The 26,707-nt window shown below is 64.4% G+C and overlaps 4 protein-coding genes across 10 annotated transcripts; 1 reads left to right on the forward strand and 3 right to left on the reverse strand.

Moving 5' to 3' along the window:
• The first annotated feature begins 20 nt into the window (after positions 1-20).
• POLD4 (DNA polymerase delta 4, accessory subunit) lies at positions 21-4,209 on the forward strand. Of its 4 annotated transcripts, XM_058844180.1 has the most exons (7): positions 91-226; positions 594-701; positions 795-915; positions 1,541-1,661; positions 3,094-3,314; positions 3,395-3,506; positions 3,615-4,209. In XM_058844180.1, exons 1-7 carry the CDS (start codon positions 149-151, stop codon positions 3,637-3,639), a joined length of 786 nt encoding a protein of 261 aa, XP_058700163.1. In that variant the 5' UTR covers positions 91-148; the 3' UTR covers positions 3,640-4,209. The 4 variants fall into 4 exon arrangements, with proteins under 4 accessions (XP_058700154.1, XP_058700147.1, XP_058700140.1 ...); XM_058844171.1 differs by lacking the exons at positions 3,094-3,314; positions 3,395-3,506; positions 3,615-4,209 and adding exons at positions 21-39; positions 1,733-2,209 and having other exon boundaries at positions 145-226; XM_058844164.1 differs by lacking the exons at positions 3,094-3,314; positions 3,395-3,506; positions 3,615-4,209 and adding exons at positions 33-39; positions 1,733-2,209 and having other exon boundaries at positions 132-226.
• Positions 4,210-5,233: 1,024 nt separating this feature from the next.
• Positions 5,234-10,575, reverse strand: SSH3 (slingshot protein phosphatase 3). 3 transcript variants are annotated; one of them, XM_058844137.1, is made up of 14 exons: positions 10,487-10,575; positions 9,594-9,631; positions 9,304-9,469; positions 8,778-8,896; positions 8,642-8,713; positions 8,487-8,552; positions 7,506-7,694; positions 7,291-7,384; positions 7,085-7,213; positions 6,965-7,011; positions 6,738-6,884; positions 6,210-6,410; positions 5,708-5,948; positions 5,234-5,631 (listed from the first exon to the last, which is right to left on the reverse strand). In XM_058844137.1, exons 1-14 carry the CDS (start codon positions 10,535-10,537, stop codon positions 5,437-5,439), a joined length of 1,755 nt encoding a protein of 584 aa, XP_058700120.1. In that variant the 5' UTR covers positions 10,538-10,575; the 3' UTR covers positions 5,234-5,436. The 3 variants fall into 3 exon arrangements, with proteins under 3 accessions (XP_058700120.1, XP_058700111.1, XP_058700128.1); XM_058844128.1 differs by having other exon boundaries at positions 6,210-6,422; XM_058844145.1 differs by having other exon boundaries at positions 6,210-6,422; positions 9,304-9,465; positions 10,487-10,553.
• Positions 10,576-11,237: 662 nt separating this feature from the next.
• Positions 11,238-17,289, reverse strand: ANKRD13D (ankyrin repeat domain 13D). The gene is made up of 15 exons (XM_058844115.1): positions 17,106-17,289; positions 16,076-16,211; positions 15,871-15,995; positions 15,311-15,356; positions 15,086-15,229; positions 14,421-14,610; positions 14,241-14,307; positions 14,087-14,168; positions 13,741-13,802; positions 13,534-13,664; positions 13,214-13,371; positions 12,986-13,132; positions 12,644-12,807; positions 12,487-12,566; positions 11,238-12,103 (listed from the first exon to the last, which is right to left on the reverse strand). The coding sequence occupies exons 1-15, from the start codon at positions 17,193-17,195 to the stop codon at positions 11,863-11,865; spliced, it is 1,863 nt and encodes a 620-aa protein (XP_058700098.1). The 5' UTR covers positions 17,196-17,289; the 3' UTR covers positions 11,238-11,862.
• An 858-nt stretch (positions 17,290-18,147) lies between these two features.
• Positions 18,148-25,325, reverse strand: GRK2 (G protein-coupled receptor kinase 2). Of its 2 annotated transcripts, none has more exons than XM_058864387.1 (21): positions 24,992-25,325; positions 24,228-24,304; positions 23,574-23,647; positions 23,237-23,338; positions 22,976-23,050; positions 22,456-22,517; positions 22,183-22,234; positions 21,956-22,047; positions 21,636-21,735; positions 21,486-21,564; positions 21,268-21,398; positions 20,884-20,978; positions 20,699-20,806; positions 20,558-20,624; positions 20,271-20,371; positions 20,114-20,180; positions 19,933-20,028; positions 19,694-19,856; positions 19,478-19,614; positions 19,270-19,380; positions 18,148-19,049 (listed from the first exon to the last, which is right to left on the reverse strand). In XM_058864387.1, the coding sequence occupies exons 1-21, from the start codon at positions 25,102-25,104 to the stop codon at positions 18,888-18,890; spliced, it is 2,064 nt and encodes a 687-aa protein (XP_058720370.1). In that variant the 5' UTR covers positions 25,105-25,325; the 3' UTR covers positions 18,148-18,887. The 2 variants fall into 2 exon arrangements, with proteins under 2 accessions (XP_058720370.1, XP_058720360.1); XM_058864377.1 differs by having other exon boundaries at positions 19,270-19,383; positions 24,992-25,323.
• Between the last annotated feature and the right edge of the window lie 1,382 nt (positions 25,326-26,707).

Below are 26,707 nucleotides of genomic sequence, written 5' to 3' on the forward strand. Positions count from 1 at the left end.
CCACGGTGCCCCAGAACCCACAGACCCAGGATTGTTGCAGAGTGAGTGCTGGAAGAGCTGGGGACCACGGGAAAAGGGATGGGGAGGGGGACAGGGGCCATGTCTGGTGGTCCTGTCCCCCCGTTATTGAGGGTCTCTCAGCAGGACAATGAAGATCCTGACGTGCCCAGCCCAGCTGCAGCGTCTGGAGGGGATCCTGAGGAAGAGCCTGCCCCTCGCCCTGCCGGTGATGGGGACCCCTCTGTCACCCCTGCCCTGTGCCATGGCTGGGACCGATATCACTCATCTATTGCTGTGATGGGGACACCAATATCCCCCTTGCCCTGTGCCATGAGGGGACCCCAATACCACCCTTGCCCTTTTCCCTGCTGGTGACAGGGACCCCAGTGTCACACCCACCTCCTACCCTGGTGATGGGGACCTCTGTGTCATTAGGGACCCTTTTGCCACCCTGTTTCCCACACCTGCCCCTCTCCCCTCAGCTCTGACCCCACATCTGCCCCCATGTCCCCCACATGGAGATGGAAAGCCCCCATTCCTGACCCAGATCTGTCCCCTCTTTTTCCCACGTTGCTGACCCCCTTTTCCCGCAGGTCTTTGGGGCAGTGCTGAACATCAACCGGGGCAACCCTGGCCAGTTTGAGGTGCTGGTGGACAAGTGGCCCGAATTCGGTGCTGTGCTGGCCCGGCCCAGTGGAGAGGTGGCCAGTGGGGACATGGGGCACTGCAGGAGGGGGGTGACATGGTGCCCTGGCACATGCCAGGTGTGCTCAGAGCACCTATGGTGCCCCCAGGTGCCGGTGAACGACGGCTACTGGAACACACAGGCAGGGTTTTACCGGGACCTGGGGGCGTACCGGGCACTGCTGGAGACCCCCGGCTGCCTGCGCTGGGACGCTGCCTTCACCCTCATTGGTGGCTTGGGGACACCGGAATCCTGGGGGGGTCCTGGGGAGGGATGGACATGCTATGAGAGGTGCTGGGCAGCACTGGGAGCGTGGGACACTGGGGACAGCTGTTGGAGGAACTGGAAGGTACTGGTGGAGAGAATGGGGGGTGCTGGGGGACACTGGGGATGGGTGTTTGGGTGCTCGGGAGCACTGGAGGCCTGATTTGGTGTGCTGGGGTGGGGTTTGATGGGTGATACCAGTGGGAAGCATTGGGGTAGGATTTAGGGGTGCTGGGGAGCATCTTGGTTGGATTTTGGGGTGCTGAGGAGCATCAGGGAATGCACTGCTGGCTACCCTGGAAGCAGGGTCCTGGGGGGTACTGGGGTTGGACTTGGGGATGTTGGGGGCACTGGGAAGCATTGCAGCTGGATTTGTAGGTCCTTGAGGATATTGGGAAGCACTGGGGTTGGACTTGGGGATGCTGGGGGCAGGATTGGGGTACTGGGCACACTTGAAGCAGGGATCTGGGTGCTGGGAATAGGGTTTGGGGCTGGGGACACTGAGGAGGCCACTGGGGTCACATAGAGGGGCTGGGGACAGGGATGGTGGGGTGCAGGGGGAACAGGACACCATGACATCCCCATCCCCAGGGCTACAGGACGGGCTGGCCACAGTGTCCCAGGACCTGGCAGGGAGGAAGGGTGTGGAGCTGGACATCGTTGAGTACTACTCCTACTGGCACCCTGACCCCAGCACCATGCCTGAGCTCCGGTAAGAGCCCCTCACCCTTATCCCCGCATGGGGACACTCCTGAGCCCCCCACTGAGCCCTGCCTCACCCAGGCCAACCCCCGGGGTGCGCATCGGCTCCCTGAGTCCCTCGCACGTGGACCTGCTCAACGACACTTGGCCCTACGGGGGGAATGCCCGCAGCCGGCGCTACCTGGCTGAGATTTTGGGGCGCTTCCCGCAAGTCTGCCTGCAGGACAGCAGCGGGCAGCCCATCGCCTGGGTGCTGACGGATCATTTCGGGACGGGCACCCACAGCTACACGCTGCCCGAGCACCGGCGGTGCGGCCACATGCAGGTGGCACTGACGGTGGCGGCGCAGCGGGCACAGTCCCGTGGGTTCCCCACGTTCGGGCACACGGCGCTGGGGAACCGGCCCATGCAGCAGCTGCAGGAGCTGCTGGGCCACCAGCGCCTGCCTGGGGTCTGCCGCTACATCCTGCACAATCCCGGCCTGGACAGGGACGGGCCCTGAGGCCCCGCTGTCCCCTCTCTGTGCCCACCTCAAATTAAACAGCGATGTGGAGTCTCTGATGGCTGCTCTGGGGTTTTTTGTGTCCCCCCCAGCACTGACTGTTACAGCGGTGACACAGCTTGGTGGCTCACTTGTCACCACTGAGGCACAGAGCGGGGTCCCCTGGGAGTCACCCCATTCCAGGGCACACATCTCAGTTATTCTCAGTTCCCCAGGGGAGGGCTGAAAGCCTCAGGCAAATCTGCTCTGGTGGCACCTGCAGTGTTACCCCCTCAACTGGGGCGGTGTCACCACAGCTGGGGGTGAGACAGGCAGGCACTGGAGGGACAGACAGTGACACACAGGACGGTGGGACAGGGCAGAGAGTGACAGTGTCACAGCGTGAGTCACGGTTTGGGGGGGCTGATGAGGACAGACATGGGGGTGACAGTGTCCAAGGTGATGAGGAGTGCTGGGGTCGGGGTGACAATGTTCAGGGGGACAGGGAGAACCACAGCGGTGACAGTGCCTGAGTTGATGGGGACAGTAACAGGGGTGAAAATGCCAGGAGGCAGTGGGCATAGCTTGGGGGTGGCAGTGCCTGGGGTTACAGTCACTGACACGGATGACAGTGCCAGAGGAACAGGGAACACTGGGATGGAGGTGACAGTGCTCTCGGGGTGACAGGAACTGCCGCGGGGCTGACAGTGTGTCTGGTGGCAGGGACAACTGGGGGTTGACAGCACCCCAGGACAACCGGGGGGTGCCGAGGGGGGAGAGGGACCGGCACCACCGCGAGGGTGGCACTGGCCGAGGGTGCCCGTGGCCGGCTGCCGAGCCCGGCCCCGCCACTTCCGCCCGGCCATGGGCAGGGGCGGGTCCGTCCCGCTGGTTCCCGGTAGCGGCGGGTTCCGCCCGGTTCCCGGTACTGGCGGCGCCGTGCCAGCTCCATGTCGCGCAGGGCAATGGAGCAGCCCCGGCGCATCACCGACTCCTTCCCGCGGCGGCGGCGGCGGGGCCCGGGGCGGCTCCCGGGCAGGCTCAAGGTCAAAAAGGACAAGGACAAGGTGCAGGTGAAGGTGCTGGACTGTCCCCGCGCACCCTCGCAGCCCACCCCGGACCAGGCGCTCCTGGAGATGTTGCGGCGCTTCGATCTTTCCTGGGAATACGGACCCTGCAGCGGTGAGCAGCCCCGGTTCCCCCGGTTGTCCCGGTGGCCCCGGGCTCCCCCCCGGTCCCGCTGAGCCTCCGGTGTCCCGCAGGGATCACCCGCCTGCAGCGCTGGGAGCGAGCACAAGAGCTGGGGCTGAGCCCCCCCGGCCCCATCCGTGACGCCCTCCTGGAGTACCGGGACAACCCCGATGTCACCTACAGGTGGGTGTGGGGTGGGATGGGACCGGACGGGTCAGTGGGCGGGGGGCACAGGGCATCCTCTCTCGGTGCCCCTCGCCTTTCCCGCTGACCCCCCTTGTGCCCCCGCAGCCTCTGGCACGAGTATGATCTCTGAGCCGCCGCACCGAGAGAGTGGGGGGGACCATTCCTGACGCCCCCAGACCCTATTCCAGGGACAACGGGTGGATTAAAGCTGGTGTGAGCCAATGAAGGGGTGCCGTGTGTTGTCGGGGGGGGCACGGGGTGGGGCGAAGCCCTTGGAGTTCAGGGGGAGGGAAGGGAGTTGCATCGCGCACTCAAAAAAGCTAGGTGGGGTGTCCAAGCAGCACAGTTTAATGCCACACAAATGGGACCCAAGGGGAAAAGTCTGTTCTTGGGTGGAGAAAGGGAGGTGGGATTTTTTTCCTCAGGAATGGGATGAAAAAATGAAGAATGAGGTATAAAATGAGGTGAAAGTGGGCATAGCGGGGTGAGGCAGGTGGCTGTGGATTGTGGGCATGTTCTGCAGTGGGGTGGGAAGAATGACACTGTCCTGGGGGATTTATATGTTTAGTAGCCCTAATTAGCAGCTTTGCTGTGTGCAGAATCATAAATAACAGGACATGTCTGTTAATTACTCAGGTTGTTAATGGCTTAATTCACCAGCTCTTTCTGTTGCTTTATCAATAAATAAATTGTTTCTATCCCAAGGCTGTGATGGAGCGTCAGAGCCAGCAGTAACCTGGAATAATGTGGGATAGGGTGGGATGGGTGGGGGCCACTCACAACTCCCATCCAACTTGCACTGCAGGTTCCTGACCCTCTGGATTGTGTTATCCATCTGGATCTGGTCCCGCTGGTTGGAGCTGCAGTCCCTTTGATATCTCTACAGGAACATAATTCCTCTGCTGGGCACAGGATGGAGGTGTTTAGGTGGACTCCCAAAAAATAAACACCATGCACCCAGCCAACCCAGGGCTGTGCCCTCCTGGTGGGAAGGAGGGAGATTCCCATCCTCCTTCCTTGACAGAGGGTCAGTCCCAACCTGGTGGGTGTCCCAGGAAAGGGGGAAGTGTCTGGAATGGCTCCAGCCACAGGAACAGCCCAAGGAGATGCAGCAACCTCAGGGGCAGTTCCAAACAGGAATCTCCTTCGCTGGGTGGGTGGGTTTAGGTGGGATTTTGGGAAGAAATTCCTCCCTGTAAGGGTGGTGAGGCCCTGGCACAGATTGCCCAGAGAAGCTGCAGCTTCTCCATCCTTGGAAGTGTCCGAGGCCTGGTTGGACGGGGCTTGACGCAGCTTGGGCTAGTGGAAGGTGTCCTGTGCGTCAGGGGTGACATAACATGAAGGGACGCCATAGTGGGAGGGGGTTGACACCATTTCACGGGGTGGCGGGGGGAGCACCCGGCTTTCCCCTCCGCCACGGCCACAGCGAGCTGTGTGCTTCATTCCTCCGCTGCCGGGCTTCGGGACTGCCCCCGTCCGCTTCCAGCACCAATTCCAGAGCCCTGATCCCAGTCTAGGCGCCAGTCCTAGGCCACGACGGTTGCCATGGCAGCCCGGAAGTTGATCTCGCGCAAAGGCCGCCGGGAGTTGTGGTTTCCTCCGTGCCGCAGAACATGGCGCCGCTGGGTCCCTGTGCCCGCCCGGTGTCCCCAAAGCGTTCACTCTGGTCCCTACTGACAGCACCCTACCCCCCAGATGCTCAGGGTTACAAAGCCATCGGGGGATGCCATTTCCACACTTTATTGTCAGTGCAGGAGCGGTGTCGGTGTTTGTGCGTGTGGGGCTGAGGCAGAAGCACCTCTCAACCCCCGGGTGAGGGCGGGGCGTGAGCGGAGCGTGCCGGCCCGTTGGCCACGCCCCCGGCGTCCGCCACGCTCCTCCCCTTGTTGCTATGGCAGCGAGGAGGCGCTGTCCCATGCCCCCACAATTAAGGAGTGGGTTCATCAGTGTGGGCGTGGCCAGGTGCATGGGTGTGGCACTGGGTGTGGTCATCACCACGGGTGAGGTCACAAAACGGGGCGGGGCCACCATCCAGGCTGGCCTGGCGCACCACACCGCGCGGGCGGGACGAGGGTCGTGACCTCGGGGAGGGACCCCCTACTTCCTCCGTGGCCTCAAACACCTGAGGGGGGACAGTGGGGTCATCCCGTGCTGCTGTTACCCCACAGCTGGACCCCCCACCCCTGACCCCTGCTCACCTCCCCGGCCAGGGGCTCTCCCGGCAGCTCGGGGGTCTCCAGCAGGCTGATGCTCCGCATGACAGAGCACAGGGAGATGCGGGGGCGCCGGGAGGCCCCCAGCAGCCCCCCACCAGCTGCCTCCTCCTCAGAGGGCTGTGGGGAGGCCAGCGGGGACAGGCCACTTGTGTCCCTCGTGGTGTCCTCCTCGGGGTGCGGCGCCTGCTCGGCCTCCCGGGGCTCCCACAGGCTGCTGTGGCGGCTGCCACAGACCTGTCACTCAGCACCCAGCCACACCCCCTGCTGGGAGCCACACCCACTCGGCAGGGTGGGGTTCCCATAGGCTCCTCCCCCACAAAACACACACCTTTCTGGGTAGGGCGTGGTCACAGAAGCCCCACCCAATTCCACACAGAGGGGTGTGGTGCCAACAGGCCCCACCCTCTTATCCCATAGGGATGTGGTTATGCCAGACCCCACCCACCGGTCCCAATCCACCTGTCCCCACCCTGTCCCCACCCACCTGGCACTCAGGATGCCCTGGTAGAAGTCGAGCTGGCGCATGAAGCCCGGGTTGGGCAGGACTCCGGGCCGGCAGTGCCGGACGTGCCGCAGTGCCCGCTCCAGGGGCCACCCGAATTCCTTCATGGCGTAGGCCAGCACCGTGGCGGCCGAGCGGCTCAGCCCCATCCGGCAGTGCACCAGTGCCCGACCTCCTGCTGCCCTGTGGCACCCACTGCTGACACCATGGCGCGGGGGGCTCTCGGGGACACTGTGTCCACAGGGCTCACAGTGTCCCCCAGCCGTCCCAAGATCTCCAGGGCTCCCAGCATCCTCCAGCCATCCCAGTGTCCCCAGGGCTCCCCATGTCCCCAGTCACCCCACTGCTCCCCAGGGTCCCGTGCCCCAGCACTCCCCAGCTCCCAGTGCACCCCAGCAACTCAGTTATCAAGACCCCTTCCCATGTTCCCCTCTCCCCTGCCCCACCTCCAGGCCCTGCCCCTCTGTGCCCCTGATGTTCCCGGTGGTGTCACCTCCTGTGCCCACTGACCGGACACGGGAGAGGAAGAGGAAGGTGTCGTTCCAGTGGGGCAGGAGCTCGGCCGCTTCCTCGTCGTACACCCGCACGTTCATGTATGTGAACAGCGCCGGGAAGAAGTTGTCGATCTCCCGCGCCACATTCAGGATGTGGGTGACCCTGCGGTGACACGAGTGACACCCCAGGGGCACCCTATGATGACCCCCTGCCGCCCCACAACAGTACCACCCCATGCTCACCTGTTCTGCTGCAGCTCCTCCAGGTTGGCTGCATTCCACTCGGAGCCCTGCGTGGTGACAGCGGTGAGGGAAGGGGACACTTCCACCCACCCCGCCCACCCTGCCCGCCCCGCTGCCCACCAGGAAGAGGTGCGGGAAGACGCGGGAAGGCCGATCCATCTGCGCCAGCACCAGCAGCATCTCGTTGTCAATGAAATCCTTGTGCTCGGCCAGGTTGTGCCCCGTGCGCCGCTCCAGCTCCTCCCGCACCTGGGCACCACCCTGGGTGAGGGATGGCCCTGCCCGGCCCTGCCCGTCCCCAGGACACCCTAAACGGTGCCACCCACCTCCTTGGACGTGACGTTCTCCAGGTCGGCCGCGGCCATCACCTCCCGCAGCAGCGCCCGCACCACCTGCTCCGACAGCTCCGGCATCGCTGGCCTGTCACCGGCACCGCCTTGTCACAGGTGTCACCTGCCCCACCCAGGCCACGCCCTGCCAGGCGCAGCAGCCATTGGCTGACAGGCTGGGGGGTGTGGCAGGGGCGTTGCAGGGAGCTCACCGGAGGGGCGTGGGTGAGGCGGGGCGCACGGACTCGAGGTCAGCCATGGCCAGCCACTCATTGAGGCAGCTCTGCTCCGAGCTCAGCGCCGCTGCGTAGTCGCGGGCCCAGGCCAGCGCGGGGCCGCCGGGGATGTGCCCGCCGCGGGCCGCATCCTCGCAGGCGCGGTGCAGCTCCTGCAGCACGGCCCTGCCGCACAGCATCTGCCACCCCTGCACTGCCACCGCCACCCGAGCACCATCCCGACAGCTATGTCCCCCTCACTGGCTGTCCCCAGCTTGTGGGTGCCACCCAAACTCTCCCCAGCTCCTTCCCCATGACTGTACCCAGGGGCCCATGGTGGTGGCCATGGTGATAGCCAAATGCCCCGTGCCCACATCCCTATGTCCAGCGTGGTGCCCACATTCCCATACCCAGGATTATGGATGCTGAATGTGAGATAGCAGGCAGGGAAGCACAGAGCCTGTGTGAAACTAAATCACAAAAGGTCCTCACTCTGGCCTGAGAAATCATATGGAAAAATCCAAACAGTCCTTAGAGAAGGAAAATATTTGCAGGTATTGTTTGGATCCTTGCAGTTTCCTTGCAAGAAACAGTCAAGGGGTGTTGTTCCAAATTGACCAGTGATGGTGATGTGTTGGTTTAATGACCAATGAGAGTTTTACCTCTCGGACCTGTCTATAAAAGAAGATCTGGAATAATAAAACTTGCGCTCTTGTGCAACCCAGAAGAAAGTCAGTGTTGTGCTTTGCCATTCCTAATATAGTGCGACACCAGGATGGTGACAGCATCACCTGTGTTCGTAGCAGTGCCACATGTTTCGTGTCTGTAGTGGAGCTGAGATCCCCTGTGCCCATGGCAGTGCCCATGTCCCCAGTTCCCGAGATGGTGTCCAACCCCTTGTGCTCACTGTGCCACCCACACCCCCCATGCCCCGGGTGGTCTCCACGCCCCCCGTGGTCACACCCGGGCCTCGCTCACCACATGGTCTGCACAGAGATGGGCTTGAAGATACGTGTCTCTCCCCCCGATGTCACGCTGAAACCCCTGGGCATCATGGGGACATACGTGGGTCAGGGTGGGCACCCCGACCCCTCTAAGCCCCTCCCTGTCCCAAAATTCTGTCCCACCCTTACCCGTCGCCGTCGAGGAACACCTGGGTGTCGCTCCAGAGGGGCAGCACCATGCCCAGGGTGCAGAGGTTGGCCCTGGGGCAGGCAGAGGTCAGGGGGTGCCGACGCCCCCCCCGGGCCCCCCCCGCACCCCGCTCACCCCTCGTGGGCAAAATCCACTCCCAGCAGCGCTGTCTCTGCCTCGGCTCCTGCCTCCTCCGACCTCACCACCAGCAGGTACCGCACCCGGCACGGCCGCACCGACTCCAGCCGCACCGCCTGCCAGAAAGGTGGGCATTGGAGGGGGGATCTGCCCCTTCCCAGTGCTCCCAGTGATCGGAGAGGAGCATCAGGCTGGGCCATATCCCCTCCTCATCACTTCCCATTCCATCCCTATCCCCATCCCATCCTATCCTGTCCCCATCCCATCCATATTTCATTCCACTACTCGATGCTCCTGTTTCCATCCCAATCCTGTCCTGTCCTGTGCTATCCCCACCCTGTTCACACTTTCACTCCACCCCATCCTCAGTCCAGCCATCCTGTCCCATCCTGTCAATTTTCTCTCCCCATCTTGACCCCATCCCTATCCCATCCTCATCCTGGTCCCATTCCTGGTCCCATCCATCTCTTTCCCTGTCCCCATCCCATCCCCATGTTCCTGGAGGGGGGAATCCATGTCCTACCAGCCGAATGGCGTCCTGGGGGCGCAGCAGCTGCATCATGAGGTGCAGGTGCTGCTCCTGCTGTCCCGGGGCCTGGCCGAGGGGCTCAGCCGGGGGGGGCTCAGCCGGGGGGGGCTCCTCCACAGACAGCAGCCGTGCTGCCCCCTTGACCATGACGAAGCTCTGCCTGGGGGGCAGGATGGTCCTGAGCACCCAGGGCACCCCCAGAGTGCTCTCCCAAGGGAAGGAAAATGTGTTCCACTCCCACCCCAGTGTCCCCCCCACCCCGAGGTTTCAGAACCCCCTCTCACCGTCGCTGCAGCTGTCTACGTCTGGGAGCATCTTCCTCCTGCAAATTAGGAGGCAGTTCCTGGGGGAAATGTGACCAGGCTCGGGGGTCCCACAAACTCCCACCAGCATGGACACCACAGTCCAATGACCCCCTAATCCCCCCCCCTTCAAAGAGTGTGGGGGCCCCACGGGGGGCGTAGGGACCCTTTGGGGGTCCCACTGTGGAGACAGGTCCATGAGGAGTCACCTCGGGATGGCGGGGAGGGTGTCCTATCCCTGTGCCCCTCACCCCTGGCTGGATGAAAGTGCTGGAAGGGGCAGCCTGGGAGGAATACCCAAAAAAGGCCCAGTGGTTACGGGAGGGGGGGGGGGGGAGGGGGGCACTGGGGGATACTGGGACAGCGAAGGGACTGGGAACACTGCAGAAAGTGGGAGCTACTTGGGACAACCACCCCCCCCCCCACCCCTCCTTCACCATCCACACCTCCATATTCCTCCCTTAACTACGGAGAAGCCCCCGCTGGGAGTACAGGGATCTCCAAGCGTGCTGAGGGCAGCTCGGCTCTCGCTAAACTCCCGGCAAAGCCCCATTGGGAGCGCCTGGGATGACCCGGCACCGGGAGCGACCGCAGCAACCTTCATCACTTCACCCCCGCGCTGGCACCCCCCGGGACAGCGGCACCTTCCAGAGCACCGGGAACCCCCGGGGCTCCGAGAAACCCCCGCGCAGCCCGCACTCCCCACACCGGGAGCCCCCGGCCCGCCCCGCACCCCCGCACCGGGGCCCCCGCGGCTCTGGGGCAGCCCGCACTCCCCCGGGAGCGCCGTGCCAGCCCGCAGCGGGACTTCCCGGGACCCCCCTCCCACCCCTGCCGGGATGTCCCATCCCTGCCCGCCCCGGGGCCGCACTCACCGCGGGGCCCCCGGCGGAGCCCCCCGCCCGCCGCACCGTCACCAGCGCCATGCCCCGCCGCGCCGCCCCCCCGCACCAGGAAGCGCCGCCGCTGCCCCGCCCGGACGGGAACGGGAACGGGAGCGGGAGCGGGCACGGCCCCGGGCACGTCCTGGCACGGCACGGCTCCCCCCGCCACGGAAACACCGCAGGCGGGACCCCCAGGCTGCCCTACCTCAGAGCGGCACCTCCCCGGTGCCCCGGAGCCCCCCGGGCCCCACATCCGTGGGGACAAGACAGGATTGACGGCCCAGCACTTGAGACACTCCCAGGTCCTCCGAAAGTGGCACTTGGGACCCTCCCCCAGGCGCCCAGAATGGATGATGCCTTCTCCAGGTCCCCAGAAATTGTGGAACCCCCGAGGGGTCACCCCAGGCTTCAGCAGGTGGGAATCCCGAAGTGTCCCCAGCAGGTCACCCCCAATGAGCCCCTTGTGACCCCATGGCTGCCCAGCCAAGCTCCCCCTCCCTGGGCAGGGGTCTTTTCCCAAGTAATATAAACAAAACAAATCAATCCCTGGTCCAGGGATGGGGGCACAGGGCCAGATTTGGGGCGAGCTGAAGAGGAGCAGCCCTGTAGTGCCACCCACACGCTTACTGTATGAGCCCCATCACCTGAGCCCCACCTTACCTGTAGGATCCATCCCTTTTTCCAGGCTCCACCCCTGTGGCACCCCACCCATCACCCCCAGGCACAGACACACGTGTGTGTATATATATATATATATATAATATATGTATATGTACAGACATTTGGGGCCCCTCTGCCCCCCACTGCCCCAAAGGACGAGGCCTGGGGGTCCCCCAGCAGTCCTCCCCACACTGCAGTGCCTTAAAATAGGGGTCATCTGCATCCCATGGGGACCCCAAGGTCTGTCCTGTCCCCCATGGGGTCACAGTCCAACACCAAAGAGGAGGGGGGTCCCTAGGGAGGGGTCCTGGGCACAGGGGTCTCCCTGGAGCGGCGGTCCCAGGCGAGGGTCCCTGGGCTGAGGTTTGACCCTGGTGGGAGAAGAGCCCTGGACTGGGGGTCCCGGGGGTAGGAGGATCCCTGGATCAAATCCCCTGTGCAGGGGCTGTGCCCACATCAGGGGGGTCCCCATCATGGGGGGGCCATCCCGGCACCACCGGCTGCTCCCCAGGCAGGGCTGTGCCCATGCTGGGGCATCCCAGTGTGGGACAGTGCCCGCACTGGGGTGTCCCCCGGGTGGGGTGTCCCTATCCCTGCAAGGGGCATCCCCACGCGGAACATCTGCGTCCGTGCGTGGGGTGACCCCACATGGGACACCCCGTCCCCGCGTGGGACGTCCCTGTGCTGGCGTGGAGCACCCCGGGGCGCTACTTCTCGGTGAGGGAGAGGCGCAGGATGCGCTGGAGCTCCTCGTCCTCTTCACGCCGCCGCCGCTCCCGCTCCTCCTGCTCCCGCTCCGACAGCGCCATGGCCAGGCGCAGCTGCTCCGCGAAGCTGCCGTAGCCGGGGGGTCCCGGGGGGCTCCCGCCGCCTGCTCCGGGGGGGCTCCCGGCGGCCGGGGGCTCGGCGCTGGGCCCGGCCTGAAGCAGCATGCTCTCCTGCAGGGCCCTGGGGAGGGGACAGCAGTGGGGCCACGGCCATGTCCTGGGAGCCACACCCCCTCTGGCACACCTGTGCCCCCCCCCTCCTGGCCACACCTCCTTCACAGCCCTTAGAAGGCCTGGAGAGCCATGCCTCTCCCACATGCCCCGCCCAGCTGCCAGCCACACCCACACCTGTGCTTAGCCACGCCCATTATGACCACAGCCTTTGGGCAGCAAGAAGCTCCTCTCTGTTCAGCCCCTCCCCAGGGCACACCCTGACACCTTTAACCCCTGCCCCTCCAACCCCCACGGACCCTGTACCTGCCCCACCCTGACACCTTAACCCCTGTCCCGCCCAGGGGAGGTGGGTGTGGCACCCAGGCCACGCCCCCACAGCTGGAACCTCACCTTTCCAGCTGAAGGTCCTCATCGTAGGGCGGCGGCTCCGCGCCAGGGCGGGTGTTGGTCAGCGCCTCCCAGATGGTCACCTGTGGGGTACGGCCACATGTTAGGGCCGTGTCCAGGTGCGTGTGGGGCGTGTCCAGGTGAGGGGGCGTGGCCACACCTGGTCAGTCTCGGTGCCTGCGTCCAGCAGGCTCTGCTGGATGGCAAACTGCAGTAGGTCGTCGTCCTCGTCCCGCAGGGGCTCGCTGCGCCCCGCACCCAGCACCGTGTACCCCGCCGGCACCTCGAACACGCCCGCCTCCACCTCGCACGGGAACGGCCACGCTGCCACGCATGGGGAGCCGTCAGCACCCTCGGGTGTCCCCACGGCATCCCGCAGCTCCCCATGGCTTCCCAAGCTGCCCCACATCACCCCACACCCCACCCATGCCCACCCCATTCTGTATCCACGGAATCCCGGCACCCCCTGGCCCCAGGACCCCCCTGGCCCCCCCAGCCTCACCTCTGGGCCCGGAGGGCTGGGTGCCAGGGGGGTGGGCGCCGGAGGGCTCCTGAGGGGCACAGATCCGCACGGAGCCCAGGGGCTGGTCACACCCACACAGGTTGCTGAAGGTGATGCGGGCGTTGAGCACGTGGAACAGTGGGATCTCTGTGGGTACAGGGGTCAATTGAGGCCCCAATGAATTCCTGCCCCTATTAATCCCGCCCCAAATTAAGCTTTCCCTCTCACCGATCTTGACGGGGAAGCCAGGGGGCAGCTTGAGGGTGATGAAGTCGCGGAGTTTGGCGAAGTGGGCGTTGGAGATGGCCATGAGGTCGATGATGGGCGTCACCTGCTCCGCCAGCGACAGCGGGTGCTGCTCGCACAGCCACAGCGTTGCCTTGAACCTGCCGGGGCACCACCGTGGGCACGGGCACCTGGCAGGGCCACCGGCCACCAGCACCACCCCAGTGCCACCGCCCTGGCCACACCCCCGAGGACAAAAGTGGAACAGCCCCGAGGACTCTGTCACCATCCCATAGGTCCTGACCCTGGGGTGGTGGCCTCACCTCTGCACCTTGCTGGACATCTCGATGGGGCGCCCGATGTTGCGGGTCTCCAGGTCAAAGTGGGGGTCGAAGTACTCCTCGGGGGTGATGGCCGTGGGGTTGGTGGGGCTGGCAGCCTGCAGAACAGGTGTCTGTGGGGACACCAGCACTGCTCAGCCCCCTGTAGACCCCCCAGTTTCCCCAGGGACCCCTGGGATGGCCACTCACCCCGTTGTGGGTCCCGTGCTGCTGTGCGATGCCCAGGAAGGAGTGGAAGGGGGTCTTGGAGCCTGGGGGAAGAGGGGGGGTCCAGGGGTGGGGTGTGGGCAGTTGGAGGGACTCCCAGAGCTGTCACCAGTCACATCCCTCATGGGTGACACGCCACACACTGTCCCATGCCTGTCACATTATTCCCACAGTTTCCCATACCTGACATGTCACTCCCCACACCCTGCGTGTCCCACACCTGACACGTCACACCCACACTGTCCCACGCCTGACACCTGTGCCACCCAGGAGGGGTGGCGTGTCCCCACCGTGTACAGGCCCCCTGATGGGCTGACAGGGCTGTCACCTTTGCTGCGTGACTTGTCCTGGTCAGAGAGATGCTCCGTCCTGGTCTTGGTGACCAGCTCCACGTTGCTGGCACTGTACACCTGTGTGGGGACATCATCAGGCCTGCCACACTCCAAGGTGTCCCCAGTGTCCCTCCCTGGCTTCCTGCTCACCTTGGCCTCGTAGCCGCTGACCACCTCCATCTTCTCCGAGCGCCAGCCCCAGATGCCAGACTTGTTCCTGGCGGAGCAGGGAGGCCTCAGCTCACCCTCTTGCACCACATTTCCTTCCTTCCCCTTTGCCTGCACCTCCCCCTCACACAGCCCCTTCCCGCTGGGTGCTCCCCTTCCCACCTCTCGAAGGCGATGTTCCGGGTGTCCAGGTGTGTGGAGACGATGGGAGAGGTGAGCCGCCCGGCCACGTGCTCCTCAGTGGGCTGCATGGCCGCCAGCAGCAGCTCGGGCTCGTGCAGGGCCAGCGCCAGCGTCTCCGTGTACACCACCTGCTTGTCGTGGTCCACCTCCATCACCACGGCCCCCTCGTCTGCTTGGGGACACCGGAGGGGTCAGCATCCGGCCCCCCGTGACAACCCCTGGGATCTGGGGGGCTGGGAGGATCGGGGGTCCCTCGTACATGTAGGAGCTGGGGTGGTTCCCTCAGGAAGGGGGAACTGAGGTTTCCTTGGGAGATCTGGGGTTCCCTGATACATGTGAAAGAACTGAGGTGTTCCTCTTGGGAGGGGGGAACTGGAATCCCACATGGCCCTGGAGGGGATCTGAGAGGTCCTTATGGGAGCATTTATAGTGCAGAGGGTCTGGGGGATCTCCAGGGGAGTCCCTGTAGAGAATCTGGGGTCTTTACAGGGGAGTACTCATAGTGCAAGGGGTCTGTGGCTCCCCACAAAGACTGGAGGGCCTCCAGGGAATTCAGACAGGTCCTTACAGGGGTGTACTTATGGTGCAGGGGGCCTGGAGGTTCCCCAAGGTGACTGAGGGGCCGCGGGGGGGTTGGAGCTGACCTTCCCCCTTGAAAATGTAGCTGCGGCGGCCGCGCTGCCATGTCATGTGCTCGAAGCCCAGCAGGGTGGTGTCCACCCGCAGGCTCTCGCCGCGCTTCCACACGCGGTACACGTCACTGGGACACACCTTGGACACCAGGGGCACTGCGGGCACAGGGACCCCTCAGCCCCACGGCTGGGGGCCCCTGGGGACCCCCTTTCCCCGCCCAGCCCGGCCATGCTCACCCCAGCTCGTGAACTCCCACTTCATCTCCACGTAGAAGTCAGATGCCTGGAAGGGATGAGGAGCATGGTGGGGGATGTGGAGGGGCTGGAGACTCCCTGCTGGGGTCACTGGGGTGGGGGGGAATCTGGGGAGCAGGGATGGGGGTCCCTATTGGGGTCCTGAGTGGGGATCAGAGAGAGTGGAGTCATTAGTGCAGGTCCACAGGGAAGGATAAACAGTGAGTCCCAGAAGAAAAGGATAAGCAGGGGGTCAATGGGAGCTTCTGGGGAGAATTGGGGGTCCCTTCTCAGACCACGAGGGACACAGAAAGTTTGGAAAGCAGGGATGGAGACCTTGCTGGGGTCCTGGGTGGGGATCAGGGAGATTTGGTGAACTGGGGTTGGATAACCAGGGTGTCCCCGGGGAAAGAGTGAGGTCATGGAGGAGACAGAGGGTCCTGAGGAGACTTGGGGGGTCTCTGCTGGAGTCACTGGAGAGATGGGGAGTCTTGAGTGAAGGGATGGGGCTGTTTTTTCCTGGGGAGCTTTGGGGTGCGGGGTGCAGTTCTTGGGGGCTGTACCCGCCGCAGCTTGCTGAGCAGCTCGGGGATGCCGGCAAGGCGCCGCGTTGCCCGCTGGTAGTCACGGTACTGGAGCACCAGCTGCACCATCTCGGGGTCCCCCGTGCTCACCGCCTCTTGCAGCACTGGGGACACGGGCTGCCATCAGCCAGAGGCCACCCGCACCCCTGGATGGTGTCCCCGAGCCCCCATGGTGCTCCTGTACCCGTCCATCCATTGGCATTCTCCCTGCCCACATTGGCGTTGTGCCGCAGCAGCACCCGCACCGACTCCAGGTGGCCCAGAGACACGGCCAGCTCCAGGGGCGTCCGGCCACGTGGGTCCGTCAGCTCCATGTCGTGCTGGAAGGGTGTTGGGGTCACTGCCCCCTCCCCGTGCCACCCCAGTGCCCCCCAGTGCTTCCCCTGTGTCCCCCATGCTCGCAAGGCCTGGTGCTCCCAGCCCCCACTTCTCCCAGTCCTGCTAACCCCATCCCAGCGATCCCAGTTGATTCCAGGCCTTCGGTGCTACAGTCTCTTATTATCCCGGTGTCACCAGTCCTTCCAGTGCCACCAGTCCTTCCAGTGCCACCACTCCCCTGAGTCCCAGTCTCCCCTGATACTCCCAGCCCCCACACCACTCCCAGTCTTCTTCCAGCACTCCCAGTCCCCAAAAATGCTTCCAGTGCTGTCCCCCCACCCAGTGCTGCCAGCTCCCCGTGCTCCCAGTCTTCCCAGCCTCCCTCCAGGTTCCCTCAGTCCCCTGTGCCCTCAGTATCTCCAGTGCCCCCAGTTCTCCCAGTCCACTGTGCTCCCAGTCTCCCCTAGCGCTTCCAGTCCCCCTGCAATGCTCCCAGTCTTCTTCCCAGTGCTCCCAGTTCCCTGCGTCCCCAGCCTTTCCTAACGCTCTCAGTCTCCCTCCAGCGATCCCAGTCCCTCAAGGCTCCCCGTCCCCGCAGTGCTCCCAGTATCTCCCAGTGCTCCCAGTCCCAGCAGCGCTCCCGCTCCTTCCAGTCCTCCCAGCATCCCCACCCCCCCGCCCCGCGCGGAGCCTTCCCGGTTTCCCCCAGTGCTCCCAGTCCCCCCCAGCATTCCCAGTGCTCCCAGTCCCCCCCACCCCCGCGCTGCGGGCCCCGCCGTTCTCCCTCCCTCCCTCCCCTCCCCTCCCGTCCCGCCCGCTCCCGTTCCCGGTGCCGGTGCGTGGGGGGTGCCCGCTCCCCGGCGCCGCTCCCGGTGCCGCTCCCGGCGCGTTCCCACCGTCCCCGCGCGCAGGGCGCTGTCCAGCGCCTGGTGCCGGTTGTGCCAGACGAGCCGGTGCAGCGGGAAGGTCTCGGCGGGCCGGGCCATCCCGGCACCATGTCCCCGGGGCCGCCGGGGCGGACGGACCGGGCCGCAGCGCGGGGCCTGCCCGCAATGGCTGCGCGGGGGCGGCGGCGGCGCAGCGCGGCGGCGCGGGGCGGGGCACCGGGCACCGGCAACAGGCAACGGCACCGGCGGCGGAGAATGGCAGCGGGAAAAGGGGATGGCATCCCCACCGGGAGCAGGCAGCGGGAAAGGGACGGGAAAAGGGAACGGGTGTTGGCAAAAGGAACGGGAACGGGGCACCAGGAAGGGGAACGGGCACCGGGCATGGGAAAGGGAAAGGGGCACTGGAAGCGTTAGTGGCACCGGGAACGGGGGCAGACACTGGGAACGGCAACAGCACCGGGCACCATGGTTGTGGGCACTGCCACTGCAGCAGCACCGGGAATGAGACTGGAACCGGCACCGGACACAGCCCCTCTCATCCCCTCCCATCGGGGATGAAACCAGGGACCCACTAGCCTTCGCATCCCATCCCATCCCATCCCATCCCATCCCATCCCATCCCATCCCATCCCATCCCATCCCATCCCATCCCATCCCATCCCATCCCATCCCATCCCGGCCCTGCCCAGCCGCTCCCCAGGAATGCCGGAGCACCAGCCCGGCTCCGCCGCGCCCTGACACGCTGCCTGCAGGCAGGGTGTGGGGCAGGAGAGGTGGCACCTGCACTGCCTGGGGACAAGCGACAGACAAGATCATCCCTGGGGACTGCGCAGCAACGGGGGACACAACCCCCAGGAGCCCACGCTGGCCCAGGACCCCCATCCTGTGGGGCTTGGGGATGCTTTGGGATGTCCCCGAAGTGCTGGTGTGTCCATAGGGGGACATACAAGAAGCCCCCACACCACAGGAGGTGACAAGGACTTCATGCCACCATCAGCGGACATGGAGACATCTGTCCCCCACGCAGTGAGGTGGAGCCGGATGGTGTTTTTCTATCTTTTATTATAAAAACTCTTTTTTTTTGGCATTCTCACATCTCTGCTCATGAAAACCTCACTCACCCACTGCCCTGGCCCTGTCCAGTGCCGCCCCTGCCCGGTGCCACCCCAGCCCCGGGAGCAGAGCGACCAGAGACCAATATTTACAGATGCTGCCAGGGACTGGGGGGGCACGGGGCACCCCTATGCCCACCTGTGGCTGATTTAAGGGGGTCCCACCTGCTCCTTTCTCTTCAGGAGGGAGGGCAGGGAGCTGGGGGTGCCCTGGGGAGGGGCAGTGGCAGAGCCGGGGGCGCAGGGGACCCGTGGCACAGTATTTACAAGGGGTCCCCCTGGGCACACACTCACACACAGCCACACACACACACACACACACGAGGGGTTGTCACCCACGGGACGGGCACAGCCGCGCAGGGAGGGGGGGAAATGCCACCTGGGGGTCCCCGCCGGCCCCTTTGGCACACACGGCACTGGGAAGCGGGCGGGAGGGACGGGGGCTGCCTTCATCTGAGCCGGAGAGTTCCTGGAGGACCGGGGGGCACACCGGGGAGGAGGTGCCAGGCCGTGTGCCCGGCACCGGCGGCGTCACCGCAGCCGTGCCCCCGGGTGACAGCGACACCGGGCGTGTGTCCCCCCTCCGCCCTCCCGGCACACGGAGAGCGGGGGACACGCGGGAACCCAACCCAATAAATTAGAGGCGGGGTGGGAAGGGGGAAGAGGGAGCGGGGAGGGGTCAGAGCCCGTTGGGGGAGCGCTGGATGAACGGCACTTTGCTGAGCTCCACCACGGGCGAGCGGGGCTTGTTCTGCATGCGGGGCACCCTCTGCAGCAGCTGCTGCGCCTGGCGCTGCGCGTCCCGCAGCTCCTTCCGCCACTGCACCAGCTCGGGGTCGCTCTGCGGGGCAGGGAACTGCGTCAGGAGCGGGAACAGGGCAGGGCACAGGGTGGTTGGGCCTCCCCAGAGTGCCAGGGCCGTGGGGTTTCCCCGTGTTTTCAGTATTGATGCCCTGGCACGGCTTGAAGGACAAAACATACAGGCCAGTGGCCAGCAAGAGGGGATGGCTAGTCGGCAGCAGGAGGTGGTCAGCGGCCAGAGGTTGGGGGGGGACACTCACGTCACACTGCAGCACGAACTGCTTGCCCCCCCGGATGCGGAGCAGGATGCACTTGCGCTCCTTCACCTGTGTCTCCTCCACCGAGTCGATCTCCTCCATGGTGAGCAGGGACTGCTGGGGGGACAGGCTCAGCCCGGTCCCCATGCCCTCACCAGGGTCCCCCCAGGCGCCCCCCACCCCTCAGCCCCTGGTGCCGTGTCCTCCTTACCGGCGACTCGCCCTCCCCACGCCATTCCAGGCGGTTGGGGAAGAGGTAGAAGTAGCGGCGCTGCCACTGCGTCAGGAAGGGGTTGCCCAGCTTGGCCATGTAGCCGTGCATGATGCAGTCCTTGCCCATGGCGTACTCTGGGATCACATGGAGGCAGGATAAGCACCTGGGATGTGGCCAGGGGTGGTTCAGGGTGGGGCCCCCGGCCCCACTCACCCTCCTCGTGGCCCAGCTGCTTGTTCTTGGCCTTCTTGCGAGCCTCCAGCTTGTCGGTGTCGGAGTTGACAGTGTCGAAGACAGTCTCGGTGACCTCCTGCTGCCAGCGCTCCGAGATGGTGAGCGGGAAGTTGCGGTACAGCTCCTGGTCGCTGTCCAGCAGCTGGGCAGGGTGGGATACTGGCGTGAGGGGCTGCAGGACACCCCACGCCCCGACACTCAGCCCCTGTGCCCGGTACCTTGATGCCCTTGGTGTCCTCCTCATCAAAGGAGCCGATGTCAAAGGCGTCGGCCGCGTTCACCTCACCGCGGGGTGGAACGAGGGGCGGTGGGTACTGCGGGCAGCAATGGGGTCAGAGGGGTGACTGCCCACATCTGTGTCCCTGTCCCTGTCCCCAAACATGGGCACACAACCCTCACCTTCTGCAGGAACACCATCTGCCAGTCCAGGCCCTTGAAGAAGGGCTCTTCCTTCACCTCCTGAGCCCTGTGGAGGGAGGAGGGTGGGTGAGTGTGGCTGCAGGGGAGCTGTGCCAGCACACCTTGCCCCATCCCTGGGGGCCTTGGGGACACTCACCCTCGCCCCATGCAGCCCAGGCGCCGGTTGACATCCCGCTGCAGCAGCCCCTCAAGCAGGGAGCGCAGCTCTGGGGAGAAGGAGTCTGGCAGCTCCACAGCCTGTGGGAGATTCCATGAGCACACATGAGTGGGGACAGGGACATGCAGTGACACACAGATGGGCACAAACATGTGCTCCAGGCAAACACCAGCTGTCCCTGACCCCCCATGTGCCCCCCAGACCAGTGGGTGCCACGGCAGGGATGCCCATGCCCTGCCCACAGTCCCCTCAGTGCCCCCACCCACCATGGTGAGGGTCATCCGGTCAATCTCGTGCTTGTCCTTCGTCTTGTGCTGCCGGAATGGGCTGTGCCTGTGGCGTGGAGGGAAAGGGGGCTCAGCAGTGTCCAGCTGTGTCCAGCTGTGCCCAGCTGAGCCCACACTCACCCCCGGAGCAGCTTGAAGAGCATGCAGCCCAGCGAGAACCAGTCGGCGCTGCTGTCGTAGGCCACCCCCTTCTGCAGCACCTCCGGCGCCATGTACCCGTGGGTGCCCCTGGGGAGGGGGCACAGGGGGGTCAGGGGCCGCCCCGGGCGGGGGGGCAGGGCGGGCAGGGGTGTGGGCACACTCACACGCTGGCGTGGGGCTTCTTCTTGGAGAAGTCGCAGGCCAGGCCCAGGTCGGAGATGCGGACATGGCCAAACTCATCCAGGAGGATGTTTGCCGGCTGCAGAGACACCGGGTGACACCCTGAGCCCCAGAGTGGCCCACGGATAAGGAGGTGGTGAGCCTGGGGGGCTCTGTGGGATTTGGGGGTGTCTGTGGCCCCGAAGTCTCACGGTGCCTGTAGATTTTGCTGTTGGGGTGTCCATTAGACCTGAGGGTGCCCTCTGGGCTTGACAAGCACCCACAGCGTTCTGAGGGCTCTGGTGGGGTTTGTGACACCTGTGGGTGCCCACGGGGCGGTGGAGGGGTTTCTAAAGGCTTGGGGATGTCCTGTGGGTGGGGACAGTCACCTTGAGGTCACGGTACACCACAAAGCGGCTGTGCATGTGCTCCAGGCCCAGGATGATCTCAGCCGCGTAGAACCTCATCTCTGCTTCCGAGAAGACGCCGTGCTGGGACAGGTGATAGTGCAGGTCCCCCCCTGTGGGGACAGGGACCGGCTGTCACCTGGAGCAGGTGTGGGCAGGGGGCTCCATGCCCTGGGAGTGCCTCGGGGCCAGGGTCTCACCATTCATGAGGTCGAGGATGAAGCTGAGCTTGTCAGGAGTGTGGAAGGCGTAGGACATGCATACGATGAACGGGCAGTCCTGGTGGGAGACACTGGGTCACCCTCCCTGTCCCTGTCCCTGTCCCCTGCCCAGCACCTGTATCCCCTCACCCCAGTGCTGACGAGGGACAACATGATGCGCTCGTTGAGGGCCAGCGTCTCGCCCTGCTTCATCTTGATGCGCTTCTTGTCCAAGCACTTCATGGCGTACCTGGGGGGTGAGCACGGAGTCCCTGCAGCCACCACGTCCCCACAGCTGGGCCAGCACCCAGCTCCCGCCCACAGCCGTGACGTCCCTGCCAGCCCCGGCTGCCTGTAGCCATGACAATAATCCCGCAGCCCCCCTGACGTGTCATTACAGCAGTGCCACTGGGACTCCCCAGCACCCCGAAATCCCAGGTGGGGCTCTCTGTTCCAGACATTCCCGTTACATTTTGCCCGTGTCCGCTTTCCGGCAGCCATAGACCTCCCCGAAGCCGCCGCGGCCGATGATTCGGTGGACGCTGAAGTCGTTCATGGTGAGCTGGAGGGGTGAGGAGGAGACTGGGATGAGCCTGGACACCAACCCCTGCCCCATTTTTCCCAGGCGAGGGACACAGAGGCTCCCTGGAAGCACATCCCCCGCCCAGGGAGGTGAGGGGCAGGGATTCCTGCTCACATGGATGTTCAGCTCTACGTTCTTCCACTGGCAGAACCGTGTGAACTTGTCACTGCAAGGAAGAGGAGAGAGGGCAAGAGTGGAGATCCCAGAGAAACACGCCCTTCAAAGACTCCCTGGATTTGTCTGGAGACAGGGAGGTACACACCCCGGGACACTTGGGAAAGGAAAAGACCCCTGAGTTCCCAGTGTAGGGAGCCCTGGTCCCTCTCTGGGCTGGGAGACAGTGGGATGGGACACCCCAATCTGCAAGGGAATTTCCTCCCAGCTCACCTCTCAATGAATTTCTGGAAGATGCCCCCACGCAGGTTCTGGCAGATCTCCTCAATGTAGGGCTGGGGAGGACACAGAGCTCAGCGCTGGGTCCCTAGAGCCACCCAGGTCACCCCTATCCCATCATTACGTGGGGTGTCCTCCACCCTTGGGATTTCACATCCCCCCACTGCCACTTCCAGGCCTCTGGGGATGCTTCTGCCACCTCAGTCTCTGGGGACCCCAACATCACCAGCCCTGGGGACCCCTAGGGTGACATCCAGGATCCAAATCACCTCCCTCTGAGGACCCCCTGCTACCTCCAGCCCCCCATCTCCCACCACCACATGGGGACCACTAGCAATTCCCCCTCATTGCCAACATACTGGGAATCCTCTCACCATCCCTTGGGGTCCCCATTCCTCCTGGGATACCCCCTCCCACTCTCAGGGACTCCTGTCACCCCCAGCCCCCTCTAAGGATTAACTCTCTGAGTGTTACAAGTGGCAAGAACCCCTTCCCTGTCCCAGGTGATGCCCACCTGGAAGAGATCTGGGGGCACCTGCTTCTTGCTCAGGCGGCTCTGGACGTGCTCCGTGGCGCTCTTGGAGAAGGGCTGTGAGGGGGACAGGACCGTGTCACCTCAGGCAGAAGGGACAGCGGCCTGGCAGGGCTGCATGAAGCAGGAATACACAGAGGAACTCCCATCCATAGCGCTGGGATGTGGGTGCCAGGATGGAGCCTGTGGGGAGTTTGGAGCTCCCTCTGAGGACACTGTGGGCACAGAGGGACTGGCACTCACGTGGGAGCAGGCCAGCAGCTCCTTCATGATATAATGATCAAAGATGTGGCGGCTGCGGGTGGCCCGCTCCTCCTCCGAGTCCAGCTTCTCGTACTTCTTGATCTGGAGAGGAGACAGCTCCAGTGGCACAGGGACACACAGAACGCTGGGAACTGTGGCCCCTCTGGGTGCCAGGTCCCATGGGAGAGGTTATCCTATCCCTGGGGACAGTATCTCCCCGCTCCCCAGGCACCAGCACCTCGCGTGGTGCTCTTGGCACCATGCCCATGGGCCCTGGAGGTACTGACCCTACTGCTGGTGCACACAGAGGACTGTCCCCTGGGTCCCCCTGTCTCACCTCCTCGTAAAATTCCATCAGGGGCTTGGCCTCCTCAGCCTGGTTGAAGGCAAAATCCCGGAAGAGCAGGTAGCCTGCAGGGACAGAGTCACAGTGTGAGAGGTGACAGCCTCCCAGCCCATGCCAAGGGACACGGACACATCCCCTGGGTCTGCCCAGCCCTGCTGCCACCCCAGTGCCAGGCTTGGGGAAGGGGAAGTGCCAAGCAGGGACTGGTGAGGACTTGGCAGAGTGACAGGGTGACAAGGACACAGCTGGCACGGGGAGCAGCACCCAGGGACACCACGGGGCAGTGGGGGGGCTGCTGTGGGGCACAGTGGGGACAGGGGCACGGGCGGGCACCCGGAGCAGTGAGGACGTGCCCGGAAACCGCCAGAGCCGGCAGGAGGAAGTGAGAGGCGCTTCCTGCCCTGGACGGTTTGCGCTGGTGTTGGGGGAAGTGACAGGGCAGGGGACACAGGGTGGGGAACGTGGCGCAGCCTCCGGGCACCCCGTCCAGCCTGGCCCCACAAGCCCCCTGCCATTACTGTGGCCACTCTTGCTGTCATGGTGGCCACCAGTGCAGCCCCTCAGCCCACCCATGCTTACCCCTGTGCTTGTGGGTGCTGGCCCAGGTGCCCCATGTCCCCCACAGCTCCCATGTCCCCAGCTCACCAATCTTCTGCGTGAAGATCTTGTCAAATGTCACCTCTCCCCGGTCCTCCAGGTACTTCTGCATGACACTGCGGATGCTGGGGACACACCAGAGGGGCTCAGCTGTGCCCCCTGATGGAGCTCTGCTCCCCACCCCTCCTCTCCTTCTTTTCCCGTCTCCCCAGGCCCTGGTGGCATGCAAGTCCTACCATCTTGTGTGTCCCCACCCATGTCTTGCACAGTGCTGTGTGCCAGGATCACAGCGTGTCCCACACACTGGGGCCCAAGGCAGGGTGGGGACGAGTGTCCCCCTTAAAAAAGCTTCGCAGGTGGCAGGGAAGGTGCAGGAGAGCACCGGGGTCTGGCAGGGGGAGTGGGGACGGTGACCCTCTGCACACCTGGCTACAGGTGTGTGTGTGTGTGTGTGTGTGTGTGTGTGCACAGGTGTGACACGGCGGCGACAGAGGGGACACACAGCTGTGTGGGACTGTGTCTGGCAGGATGTGTGTGTCCATGACCGTGTGTCTGTGCAACAGGCGTGACGCATGTGTGTCCACATCCCTGTGTGTCCGTATCTGTATGTGTCCGCGTCCGTGTGTCCACGTCCGTGTGTCCATGTCCGTGTGTCTGGGCAGGTGTGACCGGCACACACGTGTGCGGGAGGTGTCCGTGACCTGCGGGCGCGTGCGAGCGGTGCCGAGAAGGGGTGACCAAGGGACCGGGGGTGGCGGTGCCGGGAGTGGACGGACGGACGGACAGGCAGAGGGGCAGCGGCGGGGCCTCACCTGGGCTCGGGCAGGACGATCCTCTTGCTGGCGCGGGCGGCGGGCGCGGCGCGGCTCTTCTCCATGGCCATCAGGTAACTCACGTCCGCCAGCACCGCCTCCAGGTCCGCCATCGTGCCGCGCCGCCGGCCCCGCCGCCGGCGCCGCACCGGCCCCGGCCCGACCCGACCCGCCGGCCCCGGAACCGGAACCGCTCCCGGAAGCGGAACGGGGCCGGAGAGGAGCCGGGCAGAGGAGCGGGGAGCGGCCGGGAGGGGCTCGGCGGCCCCGGGACGCGGCGGCGGCAGCGCCCGGAGCGGCGGGAGCGGAGCGCGGAACGGGGCGCGGCCGCGCCGGGGCGCGGGGCGGGGACAGCGGGGCTGGGCGGGGACAGCACCGCCAGCACACCCGCCCGGCAGGGGCCGTGACACCGACTGTGGCACTGGCCGTGTGTGTGGCACCGGGTGTATGTGTGTGTGACACCGGGTGTGGCACTGGCCGTGTGTGTGACGCCGGGTGTGTGTGTGTGACACCGAGTGTATGGCACTGCCACCAGGTGCGTGTGCCAGCGTGGGGGTGTGACACTGTGTGTGTGCCACTGTGTGTGACGCTGTGAGAGACACCGCGGCTGTGTGTGGCAGTGTGACAGTGGCTCTGTGTGTGTGTGACATCGCGTGTGTCATTCCACACCACACACTGTGTGACCGCGTGTGCCATGCGTGGCCGTGGGTGTGACCATGCATGTGTGACACCGTGTGCAGGCTCCCGGGGCCAGGAGGGGACACCTGGATGGGGGGGGTCAGGGTGCTGAGACTCACTTGGCTCTGGTGCATCACTGGGGGAGGCACATGCTGGCATTGGGGACCAGGGTACAGGGAGGGTGACAGTGGCCTGAGCCACCTGTGGAGGATAATGTACCGTACATGCCTCGCCATGCAAATGTCACAGCCCAGCTGCCGCGGGGACCTGGGCCGTGACATCCCTGGAGGGTGTGGGACACTTAAATGTCACCGTGGTGGCCGAGGAATCCACTGGGAGAGGGCAGGTTTCCCAAGGGATGTGGAAGGGAAGAGCCCCACAGGCCTCTGGAGGACCTGTGGCCCTGGCAGGAGGTGATGAGATGCAGGGACAGCTGCCACCACCCGCCAGGAGACAGTGGGGACACCGGGACAGCTGCCACCACCGATGGTGCTCCAGTTTCTCCTTGAGCAGCTGAGAAAGCCCCAGTGCGGGGGGCAGGGGACAGGGGGGACACAGGAGGTCCCAGCCCTGGCCTTGTCCCCTCCACTTCCCTCACAGACAAAAGGGCAGAGCTCACGCTCATGGATTGTGGTTGGTCTTTCTTTTTTCTCCTTTTTTTTTTTTTAATTCCAAAAATCCACCCCCAAGAAACAGAATAGTTCCCTTGGGAGGCTGGGGTTTTCCCTCCCCCCACAACAGCTTACCCAGCCTGGTTGTAATATGGTATAAGCAAAGAGCCTCTCTAAAAATCCAGGACGGGAGAAGCAAAACAACCCAAGATACAAAAAAAAAAAAAAAAAAAAAAAAAAAAAGGAAAAGAAAAAAAATAAAGAAAACCAAGCCCACTTGCCCTCCCTCTGCCCCAGCCAAGAACCCCCAACCCCAGCTGAGAGAGCGCAAGACTTGGTTTGCTTTTACCCTTAATGCTTACATTTAATTTTAAAGCACAAACATCAGAGATGGACTCTAAATCGCCAACAAAAAAATAGATATTTA

The sequence above is a fragment of the Poecile atricapillus genome, chromosome 1, assembly GCF_030490865.1.
Source record: "Poecile atricapillus isolate bPoeAtr1 chromosome 1, bPoeAtr1.hap1, whole genome shotgun sequence".
Classification (NCBI taxonomy): Eukaryota; Metazoa; Chordata; class Aves; order Passeriformes; family Paridae; genus Poecile; species Poecile atricapillus.